We start from the raw sequence: 22,711 nt of genomic DNA, 5'->3' as shown, positions 1-22,711 counted from the left end.
TACTCCTCTCGATCGTGACGCAAATGCGCCGTCTGAACGTACGGAATTTCTTGCGTCTTTTTTTTTCCTTTTCCTTAGAGGCGATTGCGTGACGTTAATGTACGGGACTGTTGCTACGCGAATAAATAAAATGCCGCACGAAATAAGTATCGGCGGATCCAAATTTACTCATGAAATGGTACGCTAGAACCGAGAGAACTGAATCTAATTGCCTCGAGCGGCGAGAATTTACGGACAGCTTTTTCATTATCACGAAGTGGCTAACTGGAAATCCCCCGAAAGACGCTAAATGAGGTGCCAATTCGCTGGCTTAACCCTGCTCGAGGGTTAAAGGCCGCGGCAACGCACACTTGCGCAACTGGCCAGCCGGCAACACAGACGGTGCACGAAATCTCGAGATAGGTATCATGAGACACGCGCTCGCAGCACCGACACGAAAAACTTGCTCACCTGCTACCGCTGCGACAGCGAGATAACGAAGATCTGTTCCTCACGCGATCGAGAAATCTGCGGTTTTCATCCGGTGCGATCTCGCCGAGGTAGTGCGGAGCGTCTTAGCCGCCGGACATTACCTTGACAAGTTGATCCCGGCCGCAGCTGTGGTACGGTTACGATGTAGCTACATCTAAAGTGTCGTCCTAGGTTTCCTGCACTTTATTTCATTCTTATTTCATTTACTCTACAACTTCTTCCTCTAACTCGCGCGCGCGTTCTTTAAACTATTTACTTAAATTATAATATTTAAACTATTGCAATAATTTTAAATTATTTTAATAATAAATTTATCTTAAATATATCTTAATAATAAATTTATTTTATAAATATATCTTAATAATCTTAATAATAAATTTAAATTGTAATTTTTGAACTATTGCAAATTTTAATAATAAATTTAAATTAAAATTTTTAAACTATTGCAGTAATTTTAATTTATAATTTGAGTAAGAAATTTAAATTATAATTTTTGAATATTGCAATAATTTTACTATTATACCCATTTGACATGCGTAATTTTTGAGATTGCCCAACATATTTTTTGGAATAAATCGCGAAAATATTATTTCTGCCCGAAGAATGCGCGGCTTTCAAGATTTTACGAGCGCATTCGCCTCGCGTTTCATTGACGCTTGGAAACTGGGCGGAAGTGAGTTGCCGCGCAAATCCGCAATTTCCACACGTCAGTTCGCAGGGAGTAACGGCAGATAAGAGTGAAAGTAAATCAGGCGACTTTTTGCTCACGACTGGGTGCAACTCGGTCGATTTATTCATTTTGTGCCGTGTGCTCCTCACGCGGCGAGATAGTCTCGTGGCATGAAGGATACTCCCTCGCGATAGTTATAAATCATACGAGAGAGGTCACGGCGCAACTAGAAACGCTGGAAACTGTACGCGCAACCGGCGAAGATATCGATACGTTTCTTTGCGCCTCGTTCGATCGTATAATTTATGACGTTCGGTTTATAGTGTTTACACCGCCTGAGATAGTCGGTCTTTGTTTTGACGTGTTAAACACCGCCGTCTGTTGTCTCAAGTGTCATTCCTCATATATGTACCGATTCCTCCACATTGTGTACCACGACGTGATTTATCGCGTCCCCTCATTATCTCTCGACTTTTGTAGAAAAAAATTACGCAAAAGTCTTTTCCCACGTTTCCTGAAAAAAAAAAAAGGTCACATTATCTCGGCAGATACACCCTTTCCCATTCATCGATTCAATTTTCTCCTTTGTATGTGCACGCACACGCATAATACACGCACGCACGTAATCAAGCGTGTACGGTAAGACCCACGCACGCACACACGAGCGCCCGCGCAGCAGCTGTTCCTCACACGCGTGGTCCACGGCACGCGTGTGCGTGCACTCTCTCGACGGCGGCGATTGGCGGGCTCGGCGCCGCGACGACTGGACGGTGGGGATAAGGAAATGCGCACGGGTGGGATGGGACGGTGGCCTGCACGATTCCCGCACACGGGGTACCGTGTTGTGAGTGAGTGAAAACCAGTCAGTCAGTCAGTCACTCAGTCAAGCGGGAGAGCGAGCACGTCGCGGTGGCTCGCTCACGAGCTCTCCTCCTCGCCCTTCGCGTATACACTCGGGGAAAGAAGAAAGAAAACGTGTTCGGCGAAAAGGGAGCGCGAGATAGAGATTGGTCCTTCGCCGCGATTCCGCAATTTTTCACTGCCCTGCGTCCACTGCCCCTTTTTTTATACCCTTTGCGTACCTCGTCCTCGGTACATCGTGTTTTCTCGTCGCGTGGATCCGTATCGTAGAATCGCGTTTTTACCGCGTTCGGATACCGTGATTTTCGCGCGGTCCGTGCCAATGAACGTCTCCCGTATTATCAGTGCGGTGATCGATAGTCGGAGCGGTAGTAGTAGTAGTATTAGCAGCAGTAATAGTCTATTCCACGTGACACAAGTGCAAAGGCAACAGCGAGGATGCCCAGCCAAACTACCACGATCCTGCTCAAGTGTTCCATGGTGGATGTGCCCGCGCTCAACCACGTGAAGCTCAAATCTCTCTATGTAGTAAGTACTACGAGTATTGGGTAGGCTCGCCCAAGGGACGTAACGGTACGTCAGGACGACGTCATCTGCTTGATCTCGCGAGATCGATGCCGCGACTGCCGTGAGAAGATCGAGCCCAGATTCTCTCTCGTGGTACATGTGCGATAGGGATCCCCCCCCCGCCCCCCAATCGATGGTCTCCGCAAAGCAGCACGTGTTGCACACGATATTTGTTGTAAATTTTTTAATCGGTTTATTTAAATCGACTCTCTTCCGACCGAGGGAGAATCGATATACATGACAATACCTCGACGCTTGTTTCATACGTTTTATTCTAATTCTAATGACCTAGCCGGATGTTATTGCGTCGGTGCTAAAACGCAGTTCCGTTGACCGACTTCTTTTGTCAGGCGACTAAAAGTTTTTGCGGTGTCAGTTCGTGCCGTAAACAGCCAAAGTCGATCTCGCGACCTCTGCCTGGTCCTACACGGATTTTTACTCACTCGATACACGCATATAAACAGACGCGAGCACGTGTAAAAATTTACAAATGAAACGCGATATATTTGCGCCGTTATTCGCGAGACGTCCGACGACGTGTATCTCTCTGCCGAATCACTCGGAGCAGTCGGAGCTTCTCAGAAGCGGCGATATTCATTTTTTTCCGCGAATAAGCGCGCGTGTTGCATCGTCGCAGACCGAGCGAGACCGACCGGACGCGGACGGTCAGTCGAAGGGGAAAAGAAAATGCGTGTGCACGCACAGACGTTGTACGTGCGTTTGCGGCCATAGGGCTATACCGGGGGGGCCACACGGGGTGAGAATGAAAGGGAAGAAGGTCTCCGCGTCTGGAAATGTTTGCGCCTCATTAACGTTAACCTCATTCAACGCGAATGCAGATGCACTCACGAAGCAGACGCGTTACGTCCAGCAGTCTCACGCTCGGCTCCTCTCCCGTCGTCTATGACGAGTGCCAGCCTCGCGTGTGGGTGCCACCGCTCGACATCGCTGCGTGTTGCGTGTTTAGAGACACAGGCGGCTTTTTCAGTTTATCAAGTCATGGGAAAATTTAATTGTCGAAGTTATACGCATTTTTGCCTTGAATGCTATACACTTGCGAAAGAGTCGGCATGCGAAAGGGAGGTGGCGTATTTTTTTTTTTTCAGAGAGGAAAATTAAATTTATTATCGTCGCATTTTTTTTCTCTCTCTCTCTCTCTACTCTGATGAATACAACGGATCGTCTTCGCGTATCGTCTCCGTTTTCTTCGAGTACCCCCTATTGCGAGAATCCTCTTCTCACAATACCGCGGCACAGTCTTCAACAGGTATATAAACGTGCCACCGCGTTGCTGCACCAGCAGGGAGTGCAACGTGAGCTAATCGCAACGCCGCTCGTCGTACGGTGTATCTCGCATTGACAAACGGACAATAGACTTTCATTGCAAACGCAGAGAAACTGCGCCGCATTGTTCGCCGAAGCTGAAGATGCGGAAACCTGAAAGGTTTCCCAACAATGAGAAAATCCTCCGTTTGTTGGAATCATTCGGTATAAATTGTTAAGAGATTATCGCTATAACAATTATCACGTATTCCTCAAGAAAGATATAATTTTCTTCCTCTCTCTGTTTCTCTTTCTCTCTCTCTTCTTTCATAATATACACATAATATTTATGTAATTTATAATGTGTAATCTAAAGCAACAACAAATCTGTTGTAATCTGTGCGACACGTGTATATCACATCCATAATTGATAGTGTACGATTCGTCGAAATTAAAGTAACATTTCGAATTATCTCTATACGATAGAGCTACATATACACGCGCGATGATAACCTTGTTAAAGCACGAAACACATACTATATGTCCTTATAAAAGTGCTCCCGCGTTTGTCAGTGCGGGATAGCACTTTGATAGCGTATCACCTTTATTGTATCTATTATGAAGCCTTGATCCAATCTGTGACGATGAATTATCCATTAGATGCGATCGATTTCGCGCGACGTACACACAGACAGGAAGAGACGGAGAGAGAAAGAGACACATACACACACACGTACACACATGAGATTACAACGGGATTGCTCGACGAAGATTAACATTCGCCTCGCGCGTCGTCTATGTTCTAAATATAAAAGAGACGAGCCCGTTCCCTCGGCAGGAGGGAAAAAGACTACGGCAAGACTCGAGGGGCTTCGGGAAGGTCGAAAAATCAAGCGGCTCTTTCGCACGAGTCCGGTGACGAAAGGTGGAAGTCACGCTTTTCGTCCTCCGTCAATTTCTCAGAATTTAAAAAGACGCATCGGGGATATCTTAACATTTTGATCGTAAGATATTTACAATGGCGCAAAATTTATTGTTGAGATAAACCGAATGCGATAATCTAAAGATTAAGACGAATTCTAGAGAGCGCAATATTTTCTCCTAATTCGTTTAGATTTTATCGCAGATACGAGCTTGATATGAATATTCAACGTATTCAGATTTATCAGACGGTTCACTGGATCTCCGTTCTACTGAATTTACTCCGGATCGATTGAGAAGATAATGCAGGTTTGCGAGATAGGATCTTTTACACGGTGAGAATGTAGTTGACCAAAAATTCTCAGCGGTGCGCGACGGGGTCGAGGCGGAGGGGGAGCACCACGCGCACGTGCACGTCTCTAACGCGTGGCCACGTGGATGCTCCGAATGTGTCGAGTGGTCCCTGGCCCTATTTCCGTGCAAAAAAAAGAGACAGATTAATTGTCCGATCGAAAAAATCGGGTGTCGCCGTATCGTTGCGTTATCTCGGGTAACGACGCGGCGCCGCCTGTACGTTTGCAGTCCGATACGATTATCGCGATCTTATCGCGATGATGGAAAACGGGCGAGAATCTTCGCGCGGGATCGTCGGTTACAGTCACGCGCGCGCCGTTTTTCCAGGCCGCGGCGGAAACTTTTCCTCGCCTCGAGACGAAAGAATGCGCTCCGTGCGTGACAGATCTTGTTTATACTGAGCATCGTCACTAGCTGAGACGAGCGAGACCTCGGACGGTGCCTAGAATAACGGGAGCAATGCAGTGTGGTTAAATCATATATGACTCGTTATAGGCATGAGACTTAATGCACGCCAACGAATGTTGCGGATGTGTTTTATGTAATTTATAATTGCGAGAGATGGAATACAAAGTGTGTGGTTTTACTTTTCGCGAGACGTACGAGAGTGTGCGAACTTTGGCATGGGACCGCGTGAGTTCAGTATAATACCGTTGCTTCCGAATATAACCCGCCGCCGACGATTGGCCTCGGGATAGAAATTATGTGCCTCCGAGCTGTTCGGTATCGCTCGTACGGCCAGAAACGTTTAATTCGATAACCTGTTTCCTTTTTATAGTCGATTCCGCTCTCACGGCACAGACGCGGGCTGCTCCTCCTTGCCGCATCGACGTTTGCCATGGTCCCATTTTTTTTTTCTCCGCTGCCCGACCCTATACACACGCGGCACCGAGTGACCAGGTCGGGCCCGTGGCCGTGAAAGTTCTCTCTGTTTCACTACGTGAGCCCCGGCATCACGGCCGTGCTGGCACGTCCTTCCGATGGCAACAGATTCCCCTCCCCCGTTCGGAGGGGTTCCGACGTTGTAGGCAGCGAGCTTGTACGCTCGAGGAAAGGGAGAAATTTTCGAAAGCGATGACGAGTCTTTTCGAGCGAAGCGACATGATGCGATCGCGTTATCCGACGAGCGAGCAAGCGAGCTGCGTAACGTGTTTATTACGTCGCAGTGCATCGCGGAGGTAGGAAGTTGGTTTACTTCGAATGGCGTAGAGAAAAAATATATACGTCTTTTAAAATGTAATTATTAAAAATTTTATATATATACAAACGTGTTCGGACTTTCGTCTCGACCCTGTTGCAGTTTCAAAGATTCGCGATATTATTTATCGAGTGTATAAAATCGATGCGATCCTTATTTCGCGTTCGATAAAACGATTCGTCGACGAGCAAACACTCAGCTCAGTTCACGTACAACAGACGACAACGACGACGACTCTTGAGCACGACCCCTTTTTCTATTCTGGTGCATGCACGTCGACGCCTGCTTGTCCATGAGTTCTTTTATATTAGCTCTCTCTCTCTCTCTCTCTCTCTCTCTCTTTGTCACGATCGCAGCCCTTCCTTGGGGCGTACTCTTTCTTGAGATTCGCTCGTCTTCGCAGCCGGCGAACGTGAGTTGAACCCTATATTGTTGACCGATCTACAGTGAGAGGAATTTCTAGGAGCGGAGAAGAGCGTCATTATGCGTTATGCACAACTGAGAAACGATTGACTCACGAGAAAATTGCAGAAAAGAATGATTGCGTGATCGACGCTCGCGATCTCGCTCTCGACATTGTTGGAGCATTGGAGTCTCGACATTGCTGTTGCATTATGTAGCGCGCGTCTTACGATTCGCAAAATTCAGCCTCGAGATTATTTTAATCCGATCTGATTTTTCGAGCGTAAAAGAAATAAATGTATCTGTAATCCGAAGACTCAAAAAGATCGATGACCGATGCGTTCTGATGACGCAAGAGGAGATAAATATTTTGCGGCGGGCCTCATCCGCATGATGTCGTAACGCTATAGTTTGCGGACGGAATGGTATCGTGCGTTACGGCCGTAAATCTCCGACGCGGTTGATATAGAATACGATATTGCGGAACATTCACGAATGTGTTCACCGTTAGCCGGAAGTCTCGCGCCCGATCACACAGGCAGAAGGTTAATAAGTCGCGCGTGAAACTTATCGGCGATTTGTATAGGATACCCGAGATAAGCGAGAAATACCCGGCAATGAGCAGACCTCTAGCTTTCCACGTCATATCTCGCGGTTTTTATTAACCGCACGCGACGTTTGATAACGTGCTGCTCCGAGGCGTGCGTGCCCCGCGCTGCGCGCGCGCGCGCACGCGTGAACTCGCCCGCAGACCGCGATCAGCTGATTTGTCACGCGTCGAAAGTCTGTGTGTACATGTTGTGAATCGTGGAATGATGGTCTTTTTCCGTAAATTAATGCCTCGGCGCAGCTGCACTCGGCTCTCTTCTAATGCAAACGCGCGCCAATTATCTTCTGCGTGCGTTCCCCCACAACGAGGGCAAGATGTTTTCACTTTCTACGTTTACGTACACGCTCGTTTTACAAGTCTCCATAAGGCTTCTTACTGCTTTATGCCGAGCTTCTGCACGCTCCGCGGTTCCAAGCTCGGTCGAGACACACACGGGGCTCGTGTGTCCCGCATTTATCGGCCCGTCTCTCTACGATTATCACAAGTCAATCGCGCATCGGTATTAATCACGTGATTCATTCATCAGCAGAATCTCAAACGTTTCTCTCTCTTTTTTTTAGCCTCGAAATCATGTGAATGATTTCGCAAATAGGTCAGGATCTTAATAGAAACTTAACTAACGTCGCTAATGCCGGGAGCGGTTTCTCCAATCGATGATCAACGTCTAATTGGCGTTTGTGAAAACGTCCCGGCCGCGTTCGCGCACGTACGACGACGACGACGATTGGCAAACGTCCCGGTGAAAAGGTGGCGGTTACAAGTGTATACGCGGAGAAGGACTTTTACTCGCTCTTCAGGAAAAATAGATAATCGCCGGCGAAGAAATCGATTCGTCGTAACTTCGCGCTCGATTCGAATCTCTCGATTCGTTTCACTAAAACGGCACGATCTCTCTCCGATTCCTTTTCGCATGGGAATTGATCGCAATATGCGACCTGACGTAAATACGAAACTCTGCAGAAGGATCGAGATTCAAACGCACTCACGTATTATACCACTACCGTGTAATAATTTTTATTCAACGCGACGGATGTTACTTACAAGATTTTTCGATTTTTACTCTCATTTTTACTGCAAAGCGCGTTACGCGACTTTTATGCATTGTGACAGCTCTTAGTTCAACGGCGTGCATTGCACTAGACGTTAAATGTATTCCGCTCGCTGCGCACGTGAGACAATTGGCAGTTGGCCTACATCTGAAAAGTTGCGACTGCCTGTGCCTCGTGTCTTTTGCATAAGTGCCTTGTAAAAGTGCCTCGATAATAGCTCTCGCGGGTTATTCTATTCTCAAAGCTTGCGATCGAGAAATAGATTTTCACACGATCGTGCACGTGATTTTTGCACAGATCTGTTTGGAAAAACAAGTATTGCGGTGCTCCAGATCAACCACCGCAGAAAAAGTAATTCACGTCGCTTTATTGATCGATCGATTTATCCTCGTGCAGCGGTGCCAGTAGGTTCACGTTTTGCTCGTTCGAGCGTCCTTGACCCGCGATTTTTGCCCCCACGATCGATATCGCGGTGCGGACGTCACTCGAGTAATCGTTTTGCCATTGTGCGACGCGGGAAAAATTCTCCCGGCCGACAATAACTGACTGCCTCGCCGCTTCCACGGACCGAACTTCGCATCTCTCTCTCGCGAGTAAAAGCGAACCGACAACGCTTAATAATTGGAAAGCTATCCGTGGAAAGCTGCTCTGAAATTACTGTTTCACTAACATTGTTAGCTCGATATAAACGGTTTTTTTTTCTTTCTCGTTACAAGTATGCCACCGCGATCGGCGGCGTAATTGCGGCGGTGTAATTTAGTGTAATTTTAAAATGTAATCTCTCAGGCGTAATTTTCGCGTCGTATTCTTCTGGCGCGCTTTCGACATGTTAAAAGATTGATGAAATTTGCTCCCGTGCTTCTCGTATCTCGGCCGCTCACGGCGGACTTTTGTCGAAGGATGAGTTATCGAGTTCGATATGGCCGAGGCGTCGCTCGGGATTCCTAAGGATTCCGCGGGGCCGAGGGTGATGCGCTCGGTGATGCGAAGGAGAAAAAAAAAACGACGGAAAAATTCCGTTCCGCTAAATGTCGCGGCGCGAGAACTCGCGAAATTGTAATGCATCTCCGGGCATCGTCGTGCTCGTCATCCCGATTACCGCGGGATGAACAGTCATCAAGGTTGAATATTCCGAGAGCACGTGAGAGGCTTGCGGAATTCCGAACCTTATTACGAACTCCGTCGCGATGCGCAGTTACGGACGTCATTATCGTCAATTTTAATTTATTTAGGGCAAGGGACTCGCTGTAAATAATACAGCGGCTATCTTTATTCGTGCGGATAATATTCCAGCCGAGCGGCGCGTTATAAGATTACATGCAGGCAAGGTGGGGCATTCATTACGAAAATCTCGTTTTCTCTCGCAGGAGAAACAGCGCGGACAGCTGCAGCTGCTGCCCTAAGTCTAAGTCTTTGTGCCGATGCAGGTTGGCAGGTGCCAGATACGAGATACATCTGCTGACCTGCACGTGTTCGCGTGTTCCGTGTGTGCGTGCGTGCGTGCGTGCATGCATGCATGCGTCCGTGGCGCAGGTATACATATAAAATGATTCTCCACGCGTTCGGATTGGCCTGCGCGCGCGAGGTCGACGAAACCTCGACGAGCCGGTGTGTGCCAGCGCCGATCGGTCCTCTTGGTGTATATGCATGCAGGTTTGGCAAATCTGTTCACCTGCCCGCTATCACTAGGTGCGCCGGGGCCCGGCCACGGCGTGCAGCCAGGTGCCCCGAGAAAAATCGAGAGCCACGAAGTCCCGAGATTAAGGTTTGCCCCTGAGCGAGCGTAATGATAGGGTGCCGCGCTGGGTGGATGAGAGAGTGTCCAACTTTATCGTATGTCTTCTTTTTCTTCTCTTCTCTCTGCCTACCACTATTTATATGCGCACGAATTTTGCCTTGCGACACGTTCGCCCATGTGTTGCCCAGATAAAATCAGGATCAATCACTAATTTTTCAATTCTTTTTAGTCACAGAAGCCTCGCTTCCCTTCTTTCTCTCTCTTTCTCTTCTTTCTTCTAAATAAGTTTTTCTTTTTTTTTTTATTCTCAGATGACTATTGTAAATTTTTATATAATTCTTATTCACTGTTATCCATCTAGCGAGCGATCTAAAGTAGGACATTTTACATCTTCCGTTATGATACAGTATAGAATCCTAAATTTATCCCTCTTTCATACGCTTTCTGTTCGTCACAAAAGGATCCTCTACGGGGTTTTGTGTCGTCGTCTCTCACTCCGCTGGGGCTACATCAGTCATGCATTATGTGGATAATCTAAATAGAACTAGCGGGTCCTGGTACTTCTCACGCATTCAGTTACTTGAAATTTAAGCTTTCCCCCTTTTACGCCTTCCTGTTTCTCCACTTCTCTTCACCCACACAATTCTCCTGCACTTTTTGCTCCGATATATCTGTTCGTGACCCTCTCGAAGGGTCGAACTTCGTCTATTCACTTTGTACGGCCCCTCCTTAACCATTAAGGTTGACCTAAGGCAAAGAGAATCCATCTCAGGTATCAGCGGTTTCCCGTAATCGTGCAGATTGAAAATTCGGCCATCTGTCGAGTGAGTTAATCGTGAAGTAGCGATAATGAAAAAAGTCCACGTTAATATTTTAATATCTCGACAGTAATTTTTCGCACGATTTGTCACATCTTCAATAATTTATGAATACATTTATGAATACATTGTGAGGAAGCGTTTTTTATTAACGGATAATCGCGACTATATTCGGAAGAAAGTTCTGCTACGGGAATCGATTGGCGAACTTAGGAGTTCATGACTTTCCTCGACGATTTTCTTTTCGAGTATTTTCATATACGCTATTCACATTTCTATCGTCCGTTGAAGAGAAAGGCTAAAACGAATGTTGCCACGTGCAATTGACTATAGTATTGATTTTGTAGAAAAAGTACGCGCACCGTTGCGTAGATACGTGCGTTGACCTGCCATCCGTACAGTGACACAAGGTTGTGTCCGCTGATGTGACATTGACAATGGAACGAAACAGGCAGGTCTAACGAACTTACTGCGTTGCTCTTTTCCTCCTCCCTACAGTTTCCCCGTGACTTCCTGTCCCGCCTATGTCATAGATTCGTATTCTGACCCTCACATTTAGCATTAAAATGACTTAGCAGTTACAAGTAAAGTCAGCCAATCATGTAATACATATGCATTATAATTGAATATATTTTACTTATTGAATTTAAATTACTGTTGCGCTCATGAAGTTTCGTTTGCTCGTGTCTCCCCAGCTAGACCAGAGAAAATCTACAATTTCAAAGAAAATCGATTTCTGTCCCAACCGTCCGGGTGTAAACAACAGAAGAGAGCCTCGACCGGAGCTGTCACCGCTTACGGATGTGTGACGGTTTCGGTTTCTGATTACCGCTCCCTGTATTCGGTTTAAATAAAGCTTGGGTTACATGATAAACGGGTCTTGCTCATTTCGCGCGTGTCGCATGCGCGTGAACGCAAGTGTTAGTTCCAGCTTAGTCTACACTACTTCCCTTTTCCTCCCCGGACGCGATAACATCAGTAACAATGTAAATTGTTTATTGCATACAAAAATTTATCACGAATTTAATTCAGCGCACACGTTTGAAATCTTATTGACTCGTCTTGATATTAAGGGTATACAGCGTAGTCGAGAGTTCGCTAATTGGAGTTTCCTTTAGCGGCACGAATCTCGGCTCCACCTAAATGGAAGCCTAGGCCTGTTGGACCTATTTTCCATTGTTGAGTAGAGCCGATGGAAGTGAGTCTCCCCATCTACGTACTTGATGAGATCGCGTAGGTTCTTGACCGCGTTCCTTATGCAACGGAGATTTTTTGTTTTTTATTTTCCTCGGGATCCAGGGTCGTCCTCCAATTAAACATCAATACATAATTATAGACTCGCGTATAATTAGGGGCGGACTCGCCGGCCCTAAGAATACATCGATTTCTGTCACTGCGCATTAGCCGCGGGGTCACTGCACCGTTTATAAAACGTTCCGTAGATCCCGATGGCGAATTATAAATCGTCTGTAATGAGTGCGCCGCCTTTGAACCGTTACGGGCTTACAGTTAATTCTCATCGTGGCCACGTAGCGGCGATGCTCTTTTTGCAAGTCGCGAGGAAGACGTCTTGGCCGATCCAATTCGGAATAAATACGACGCGAGAATCCGCACACTTTTCAGATGATTCTCCATCCTTCGAAGTTTTACAAAAACGTGACTTCGATCCGTCGGCGCGGCCGTTGGATGCACCATTTGCGGCGATATGCGCGTTTGCACGCACGCGCCGTGCCACATTTGCAGCGAGGCGAATCTATCGCGCTCCATTGTCCGACACTAACGAGACGAGCTTTAATTATTCTTACATTGTTTGCAAGGCAAAACCGTGTCCCCAGCCGTCCGATTGTTCTACGTCGCGCCGAGACGACCGTCGATTTTTCCGACTTCGTCGCGAACGCCGCGTTATTTATGCGGAAAAGCGCGCCGCGACGCGACTCATCGATATTTTTTCGCTCCTCCGTTCCACTAGCCTGATTTCGTTCCGCCCACGAAAACTGCATTATTTATCTGCAACGAGTATCTATATATCTACCTCCTCGAATCGAGCGCTGTAAGAATCTCGAAATATTGGGGATGGTGACGAATCTCTCTTAAACATGTATAGTAATTTAAACAATCGCGGAGCAATTAAAAAAAAACAGCTTTCCAAGAGGGAACAAAGCTGTAGGATTTATTTATCACCGGGTATCAAACACAACTGGAGTCGTGATCCTATCGAAGAGGCTCGCAGGATGAATGAGAGCGCAGCGTCGGAATCGTAATCGCCCGCGGCGTCATTTCTTCGGTGCATTTATCGGCCGCATATCGCGGACGCGCACGCTCACAGGCAAGCACACGTGCAGCGATGCGCATCCGCACACGTGTCCCGCCTGACACCGACGCGCGGCTCGGCTTGCGCCCGAAGCCACCCACGTTAACGCTTTGTCTCCGATTGCTAAATCGCGTGTGTTTGGTCTGCGCGGCCAAGAAAGGGAAGCGGGTGGACTCGAGGATTGTGCGGTGTAGAGGCGAAAATGGGCGAGTCTCGAAAAGAGATCTCGCGCCATTAGTAGTCTGGGCGGAATATCGAAGTAATTCAGTGGCGAAGCGCGACGAAGGCCGTCGAGATAGCGGGCGGAACTTCGGGAGGAAACGTAAGATGACTGCAGTTTTTATTTCCGCTGCGCGGCTGGCCTTAATGTACCAGCGAAGATGTGGGTCGGTTAATTGATAATTGTTTCTTCAAGCGCGAATGCTGATAGATTATTTCTCAACCAAGTTCGTAACGGGAGGTATATCGTGAGAGGATGCACGTTAAAAGACGTTTGACCATATTAACGAGTTCTACAATTTTTATAAAGCATTTATGGTAAAGTTATCTAGTGCAACAAGTTACGTAACGTATATTATATCGAATACGAACTGTGTCGTAAAAAAATTCATTATTTAGAAAAAAAAAAAACTGCATGTCAGAGCTCATTATAACCAACGCCCGTTCCTTCTGATTACAGAGTCCTGGAACGTTACACAAGGATGTCGGCGGTGCTGGTACGAAGGTCAGCGAGAAAACCGTCGGTGGCGTCGGCACGGCGACCCTCACCACGCTCTCCTCCATTAATAACGCATCCAACACCGGCCGTAATAAAAACAACCCCGTATCTCACGAGGTAAGTTACAACAACGCGGATCGTCGGATAGGACGAGACAGAGAGAAAGAGAGAAAGCGCGAGAGAGATTCTTGCGTATTGATCGTAGCCGGGCGATACGTCATTCCGTGCCTTCGTAGATGACTTGGATAATTAACCGGTCCTGCGCTTGAATTTATTGCCCATTAATCCGCTCGCATTCGCGATCGGGTGGGCCCAGCGCGCTGCGCGCGCGGTGGAATCGGCCCAGCCTTTCCGCCTTGCAATACCTTTACGAGCCTTTACGCCTGTGTGCGCTCGCACAGGCACATGACATTATTCAGTGCATGACTTATTGGACGTAGCCATGAAGTACCGTTTACAGTTTAGTTCTACTTCTGCCCCTGTCGCACCGGCCGCATGAAAACAGAGTCGCGCGTCCGCGCTGCGTGCGCACGACGAGCAACCTGATCGACGAAAGTGCAGTCCACCTCGTGTCTCGAGATTTTTCAGTCCCCCGCGCCTCCCATCAACACGTCACGAGTCCGATACTTTTTGACAAAGACTCGCCATTTATCTGTGATGTAAACAGAAAGGAAGAAGTACGATGGATCGCGGGCGATCGTTAATCAGCATCCGTGAACGCGAAACTTCATGCCTCCGCTTGCCTCCGCTCGCGCCTTTGTTCGGGAAACGGTGCGCCGCGAAAGCGGAACAACTGCGCGCGCGACGGGATGAAAGAAACTTCGCCGCGATGAATCGCGATCGGGAATCGCACGATTCGTCCGGTGTTATCACCGGGGCACACGCACGTAGGATTTTATTGACCATTGTTAACGAGGAAAATTGTGCCTCGGCGCGTCGAGACGTGCGACCGTATGCGATGCGTTTATCGGGTATTCGCATAAATTTATAGAGTGGAACTCGCGCTGTATCGGTGGGGCGATCGCGGCAAAACCCGCGGCGCGGCTAGTCGCGATTTTTGTTTAACGGTTTTATCGAGGATTTACGGGGTGGGAGGCAAAAATTCTCTGCCACAGACAGAGAAGCGGTCGCCGCGCGGACTCGCCCGCAACGACTACTCGGATGGAACTAATTGAAAATTGTTGCCGTCGGGCTACCTGTTAGGTCGCGATAAATTGTGTCTTTGACGTGCGCACGCTGCACAGCGATTGTCTTGTTCCATTGCCGTTTCGACGAAGCCGTCACGAACGAGCTGAAACGGTACTCAATTTCTTGCGCGCGATTTCGTCGTCATTTGGCGCGCAAAATGACCGGGTAGAATTACCGCATACTATCGTATCTATGACGGTCGCGAAGCAATTAGAAGCGCGTCTTCCCCGAATTGAAATCAATATCTTGAGGAATACAAACACCAACATTCATTTAAACGAATCGAATGATCTCGAGATAGCGTATCATTTTTCTCTTAGTGAACCTCCTTTTCTTAATTTAATTTACAAACCAGCGTTTTTCTTCATAAGACGTAATTTGTTGGTATCGCGTCAACGATATTGATATCGCCGCCGCCACCGACCGCAGAGTCGATCGCTCCATCCGACGCGTATTAATCGCCTCGCCAAACGCTCATTAAGGGCTCACAAAAAGTCGCCTTTCTAGCGGCCCGCTGCCGTGCCCGATGGCCGTCACTTGGTTAATTTGTTCACCCGAACTGTCATTACGCGCCTGTCGCGGCCTCGATTCCGGCCGCTATATTATTTCTTGCGCCTCTCCTGCACGTAGGACAAATCGCCACGTCACCGTCGTTTGTCTCCCTTAATGCCCGGCGCCTTTTTTCGCGAGTCCATTACGTGACCGAGACGATCGGATTTCCTTGCGCAACTATATACGCGATCGCGATCTCTCATGCGCGTCGCGGTTTTTCAGAAACGGTTCGTGCACAAGTACACGTTTGTATACGCGGGAGGGGAGCGAGCGGATACTTTTTACCTCGCGCGGATTGTTGCCACGCGTTTTAATGCGCTTACATCTGCATGCAGATCTCCTCTCGGAGATGAAGCTGCACGCTGCAGGAAAAAAAGAAATGCGCATACACGCACTGTTACTTTACGGAGCGTCGCACGCGATGCGGCGTGTACCGCGTCGCGGTTTATCGTGCTGTCGAACCAATTCGTATACGTGAATTTAGAAAGTCCCGGCGAGCGCGCGGGATTTGCAGCTAATTGTTGTATTACGCTTGTGCAACTCTGCGGCGGGCGCGAAAGCCAACGTTCGCCTCTCCGGTTACCGTCATTTTGTAAAACGAAAGCGCTCATTAGCCAGCCCGCAGCCGACTCGAGGCGCGGATTGACGCGCTCGTTTCATTGGCGCGCTCACCTGACAGAGTAATTACGTAGTCTTTACGTTTTGCCTTCGTTCGATTTTTTTTTCCATCTTTTTCTTCTTCGGTCGCTCTCCTAGTCACGGTAGTAATATCTCGGATTTACTGATAACGTCAAAACTGTTTTCGCGTTCGTGTCATACGCTTTTCACATCGGCGGTTCTCCGATGAATAATGTTATTAATAGTATCAGTACAGTAATCAAATATATTGCTAATAGATATTGATCCGGAGTCTTACAATAAGGATACGTCGATTATGAAGGCTCTTCTTTAGGAAGCTTCAGGGGATGGTCTTCGACATAAATGGCTCGCGCGTATCGGTGCCCTTTTCGGAACAAGACATGACTCACTGTCTCCGCGAGACATCGTCGAGTGGTGTGGCGTAACAAAGATAAGGCCATAAATACTGGCTAATCGGAAAAATAACGGCTCGTAGGCGTACCGCTCTGTAATCTCAGATTGAATGTCTTTAACTTTTTGTTTAAGAACTCCATTTTCTGCCGCTTTTACATGCTAATACGGTACAGAAGTCTTACACAACTGGTAATTCAAGTATTTTACGATGTAATCTAATTAATGTGTACAAATATTCTTGCGTAGTATATAGGCACTTATGTACGTAAAGGAGCTACGATCTCTCGTAATCGATAATTTATGCGTAACTCGTCGGATAGGTTTGCAGGTCTCGCGGGACTTCACGCGGAATCGCGGAATCGACCGTGATCGTAACCGGGCGATTCGATGTGTGTGGATCGTTCGATCGGAACATTGGATGCCGGCGGTGCGCGCAGTTCGCGAGAGATAATTTATTATTAATTTGAGCTTCATTTAGATAAATTAAATTATTTACGCGCGCGTAAACGTCAATGCAATTGAATCCGAGCTACCTCATCCGTGCAAATGCCGCGTGTGTGCTCTTTAAAATCGAGCGAGGAATGCCTGGGCGTATGTATGTTATGTAATCGTATGCGGTTTGCCGGTAATGTTTGTGTATCAACGATTGTTTCGGATTCCTCGTTGACATATCGGTACACCTCGCCGGTGCACCGCCGATTGCTCTAATCACAATTAGAGGGTGTCCTATTCTGTATGTAGGAGTGACTCCGTTACGTCTATCATGCTCATGATATAATACGAGAAAGCAGAAATAATAATTTCATACTCATTTTCGTATCGGTTGCAGTTCTTAATTCGAGGCTGAATATCGAATTGTAGGTGAATACTGACGAAGTTGTTTTTTTCCTGCAATAACAGAAATCAAATTCGAATTGATGAACGATTCACCAAGAAATCGATTTAATTTGGAGCAAAAATTTTACGCATTGTTTCGCATGCTCCGCATACTTTTATTCTTTTACATTGTTGTGACGTCCGTGATGATTAAATTGTTGGCAAATTTTATTTGCCATTTTGATTCGCTTTGCAGTCTCGTGTATATTGTGTATATATTGTGAATTTGTAATTTGTGCCATGAAAACCTTTGATTTCGACGATCCAAAAACGAAGTCGTAGCAAATCGCGAATGCAAATGGTGCGTTTCTCTCTTTATCTCTCTCGTTAATTAAATTCGCAGTGCTTACGCGACGTGCGCTTTGACGTCGCAGACAGCCGATTGTTTGCAATTCGACTGCGTTAAACCCGACATCAAGGATTCAGTACGCAAGTTGATAAAGCCGTGGTTTGCTTGCTACAATAACGCACGCACGTCATACGACCGTAAGAAGCCTTAGCGAGAAACATAAGCGTGCACAAGGCGGCGCGGGCGTAACCCGATCGCCTCACATTGTATTTCGCGATAGCATAAATATGCTACGTGCGGGCTGCCCCGATGTTAACGATCCTAGGCGAAAGTAACACAATGCCGGGATTAGCAGGCGCGAGAGTCACTACAAGGCGGCACTCCGCTTAACTTACGGGGTAACTCGTCTGCCCCGGTCGACGTCGCCTTCCCTGTCTTATGGCTCTGCCGGGGTGTGAAACCGAGGGCGACAAACGGGGAGAGAAATTACCATCGATATCGGCCGACCGAAGAGAAACGGCCTTATTATCGGTTCTCTCTTACCGCACGATTATTAGCCGCTTGAGTTTACGGTCGCTAAGGAGATCATTCCCAAGCAATTTTACTCGAGTGCTGACGAAATTACAATCGCACGCTTAAATACAACTACGAGTGGGACGCCAGTGTCATGTTCCGCGAGAGAAACTGTTATTTTACTTGTCCCTTCCTCTCTCCGCACTGTTCTTGCGTAACGCACGTGACACTTATATCCTATTGTTAATACAATATTCTCATCTCTGTCTTGTAATTTACTTGTGGCACTCGTACATGAGGAACGAATAAATATCAAGACTCACAATCAAGCAAGGAATTGAGACACGATTCCGTATTTGATAATTATCCCCGTCGCGATCTTTCTTGCTAAACGGGAGACAATGCGACGCCTTTATGTCACCGCGAAACAATCGGCACCGCCATCGGTGTTCATTATAGTTCACTTGCGAGCCTTTTGCACGCAGCCAGCAGGCATGAAATATATCCTCGCTTTCTACGAAGCAATTTGCCGCAATAGAAAATATATTCGGTTGATGCGCCGAGCGAAAAACAGGCGATTTCCAGAGATTGCCGTAAAGATTTTCTTCTCTGAAATCGCAATTTATTTAACGTTATTTTATTTCTTATTATTTCTTACTCATATCTTAGAAATTGATATAATTTCGTTCTTTTAATTTTAAAATTAAATTAAAATTAACAATTATAATTATACATACATACAATTCGCGCGAAAATAAAATTTGTGCCGAATGTCCGCACGTGAGATTTTTCGCCGATACAATCAGGTCACGCTAGATTACGGTAGATGGATTTTCGTGTTTTTCAACGCTGTCAACAATGAACGGTCGTCTGATTAGCCATGTATCGGTTACTTTGTCGAATCTCATCAGCGACCACGCGGAAACGCATAGCTCGCACAGGCGTTTCTTCTCTCGGCACACACGTGCGCGCTGCGATGTACCGTTATCCCATACGCACTTTGACTCCGCGCATATGTGGGTCTCGGGTGGTTACTACTATGCTAATGGAGATATATCCGTCTATCCGTTCGATTATAAGCCTGAACGTTTCGTGGGCGCGCGCGCGCACACACAATCTTTGGATCGATGTGGGTGACGATGATAATGAGAAGTTGCATTTCGCCGACACTATTAACGGCAATTGTCCGGCACGGGAAAGCGACATTAATATATACCGGTTTGTGCATCGATCGCGACCTAGAATCCCACTATTGCGCCATGTTATCACCGCGCTTTAATTTTCGGAATTAATGTCGATGTAGCTTAAGGTCGCGCTTGGATGCGCACGCTCAGAGGTCGAATAATTTCGTTGTCCCTGAAGAAACGTAATGCGAGAATGAACGGTGGGGAAAAACAATTGCATCTTTTCGTGCGAAGCGAATACTATCGGACAGCTTAGAAATATCTTTCTCAGAAACACCAGGCAGGAGCCCAGACTCTGGTAATTGCCTCTCCTCCCTTATTCTCTCCATCGCTCCAAGCCACGAAATCCGGTCCGCCCATAACGAGGACAGACCGCGGCTAATTCCCGACGTTTAAATTTCTAATGATCCGCGATCAACGCGCGCGACTATCGCAACGTGCGAACACGCTTCTGCAGACGGCCGTATAATCGGCCGAGGGAGAGGGAGAGAGAGGAGTATAAATATTCATTAGTCGGTTCAATTATAAGACCACCGAGGGTTACCGGGCTGCGTTATCGGTGTGCCGACGTGTGCAAGTGCTAAACACGTATTGCGCGTCCGCGTACGCAACCGACGGGGGCATTTGCGAGTGTGTGCGTCGTCAGCCACGGCGACAAAAGGACGATGAACTGTACCAGTAGCGTCGTCGTCGTAGCGGCCGACCCGGCGGTCGCGGCGAGATAACCGGTTTCGGATATCAGCGAAATTGTCCTTGTGTGTATGTACCTGGCCATGCCCACCAACACGGTGGAACCGACGCCAAAGTGGCAAAGAATACTTGCGCACCCACGCGCATCCGCCGCTCTTTCCGGCAAATAAAAGAAACGCCCGCCAATTGAAAAAAAATTAATTTCTTGTATATCTTTCTTACAATTTCAGATATTCTAATTTTTAATGCAAATTTTTTTTAAGCTGAGTATTTTTTATGAAAGAATGTTTAATTTTTATTAAATATTTTATCGTGTGTTTTTTATATTTGTAACTTATAATATATAATATATGCTGTAATAATTTATAAAAGCTGTCGAAACTTCGTGTGAAGAAACATCGTGCGATGCGATTTCTTTTCTCGCTCTCGAAGATCATGCTAACACGCGCGTGAACTACGAACTGACTTTCTAAAACCGTTTACATTAGCACTGTTTCACTAAAATCTTTTGTTTTCCAGAGGAATTGGTTTGTTTAACTTATTGGGTCATCGTAGATTTCACGTAAACCGGCTCGAGATGGTTTTGATCGACGAATTTATCACGACGCTACGTTCGACTGTATCGTATTCCGAAAAAAGAAACTATAACTTCTTGTAGTGTTAATTATCGCTTATCACGATCACGGTACTTCGTAGCATGCGCGATAACCGCTATCGTTACCCAGTATCGAGGAACAAGAGGAACGCTGCGAGAACCAGAAGTTAGCCGATGGCCGGTTGGTATTAATATCGTTCCATCTTGCACTGAAGAAACGTTCAGGTCACACGTGTCCCGTTAGCGTCGAAGGGATCACGCCGAGGGTTAATGGAACCGTTCTGACGATTCGCCGCCGATTCCCGATCGTTAAAGGCTGATAATAAGTCAGGGCCGCCGTTACGCGGCGGCGCGTTTCTTTTTCTTACATAATGGGTCCCCGCATCAGACATTTGTCTGTCGATCGACGGCCGTTTCCGGTGGGCCGTGCGAGCGTGCGTCACGTGACTTCCGCCGTCGCCGTAGAGTCGTGCGTAACGCGTGTAACGCATAAATACGCACGTAGGCATATTACGTGGCGTGCATCCGCGAAGCGTCGTGTGCACCGAGTCGTATGCGACAGCACCGACAACATATGCGCGCGAACGTTAACGAGATGCGCGTGCATCAATCGCTGGTTAATACGCTTGGAATTCCGAGGTCTCTCTCTCTCTCTCTCTCTCTCTCTCTCTCTCTCTCTCTTTCTGTCTCTCGAAACAGCGCGCGTGCCTGATCATCTCTCACGAACGCACGGCACTGTCAATCCATTCCTGTAATCGGGTTTCGTAGGCGCAATGAACGCCCTGAGGAGAAGAGAATTGTATTATCGTTGCACGCTTGCGAAATTAAAAATGAGGCTCCTGTGACGCATCTCGCGACTCCTAAAATAATTCTGCACGCTGTATACGTGTTTTCATAGACGCGAAATTTCTCACTGAAATTTTTATTTCGCTCCACACTTATCTGCTAGATTTTTAATAAATGTCACGTTTTTATTTTAGAACAGACGAAACTCAAGTTCGATATGTATCAATATGACCAATATAGAGTTTTCGATTAATTAACTTGTTTGCTGTAATCTCTAACTCGGTGATGACGAAAAACTTTAAATGAATCGTACGATAAAGACTGGTTTGGATACCAGTTACATTTAAAAACATGCTATTAGCACGGTTTAACTAATCCATATTATGGTCTTATTACACGATACACACATTTTTGCGACGGAAATTGCGGTCCATCGAGAACGGCCAATCGGTTCGACGGAATAACCGATCGATCGTCATATCTTTGCAGCGTTAAATGCTCTATTCTTTTATGCTTTTTATATCGTCGCTTTATCTCGAAGGACGATATTCGACGTGCGCAACGCGCTCCTTTCTTGAATACGCTTCTCCTTGAAATGAGCGATCATTATAACTCGCGATGCTCACGCGAGGAAATCGCGAGGTCCCTCCACAATGCACGTCCGCAAACGTCGAAACCTTTCGAAAGCGATCCGCGCTGTCGCGGGTGATCGTTGCGGAACAGCTGACCGCGCTGGTATTCGAAGCCTTCGCGAAAATACACGTCGCTGAGCGTCATAGATTTTATAATACATCGACGCGTTATACACGTTTAAAGCTCGTGTCACGTTATGCAGCTGTGGGAGATTGAGGATTGCGAATTGAAGATTAGAGTTCCAACAATAATTTTAATTTTAATCCGTTTTGCTCTGATTAAATCTAAATTAATCTTAACTCGTAAAGTTTACGTCTCTTTTGAATGGTTTTGTTTAATACGAAGTTTTAAAAACAATTACGTTCTTTTTTCGAAAATTTAATATTACCAATCAATTAGTATCGATTGGTCAGAAAATTTTA

The 22,711-nt window shown here is 46.8% G+C and overlaps 1 protein-coding gene across 1 annotated transcript in view; it reads left to right on the top strand.

Moving 5' to 3' along the window:
• The window catches only part of LOC105452961, a 94,094-nt gene that overhangs the window by 53,373 nt on the left and 18,010 nt on the right, over positions 1 to 22,711 (top strand). The window contains exon 2 of the mRNA XM_011694528.1: positions 13,913 to 14,068. Within this exon, the coding sequence (XP_011692830.1) occupies positions 13,913 to 14,068 (156 nt within the window). The remainder of the gene's footprint in view (positions 1 to 13,912; positions 14,069 to 22,711) is intronic.

This window comes from Wasmannia auropunctata, unplaced genomic scaffold (genome assembly GCF_000956235.1).
Source record: "Wasmannia auropunctata unplaced genomic scaffold, wasmannia.A_1.0 LD336023.1, whole genome shotgun sequence".
In the NCBI taxonomy this organism is placed as follows: Eukaryota; Metazoa; Arthropoda; class Insecta; order Hymenoptera; family Formicidae; genus Wasmannia; species Wasmannia auropunctata.
The sequence above is the reverse complement of the archived record's forward strand: the minus strand, read 5'-3'. Positions and strand labels throughout refer to the sequence as shown.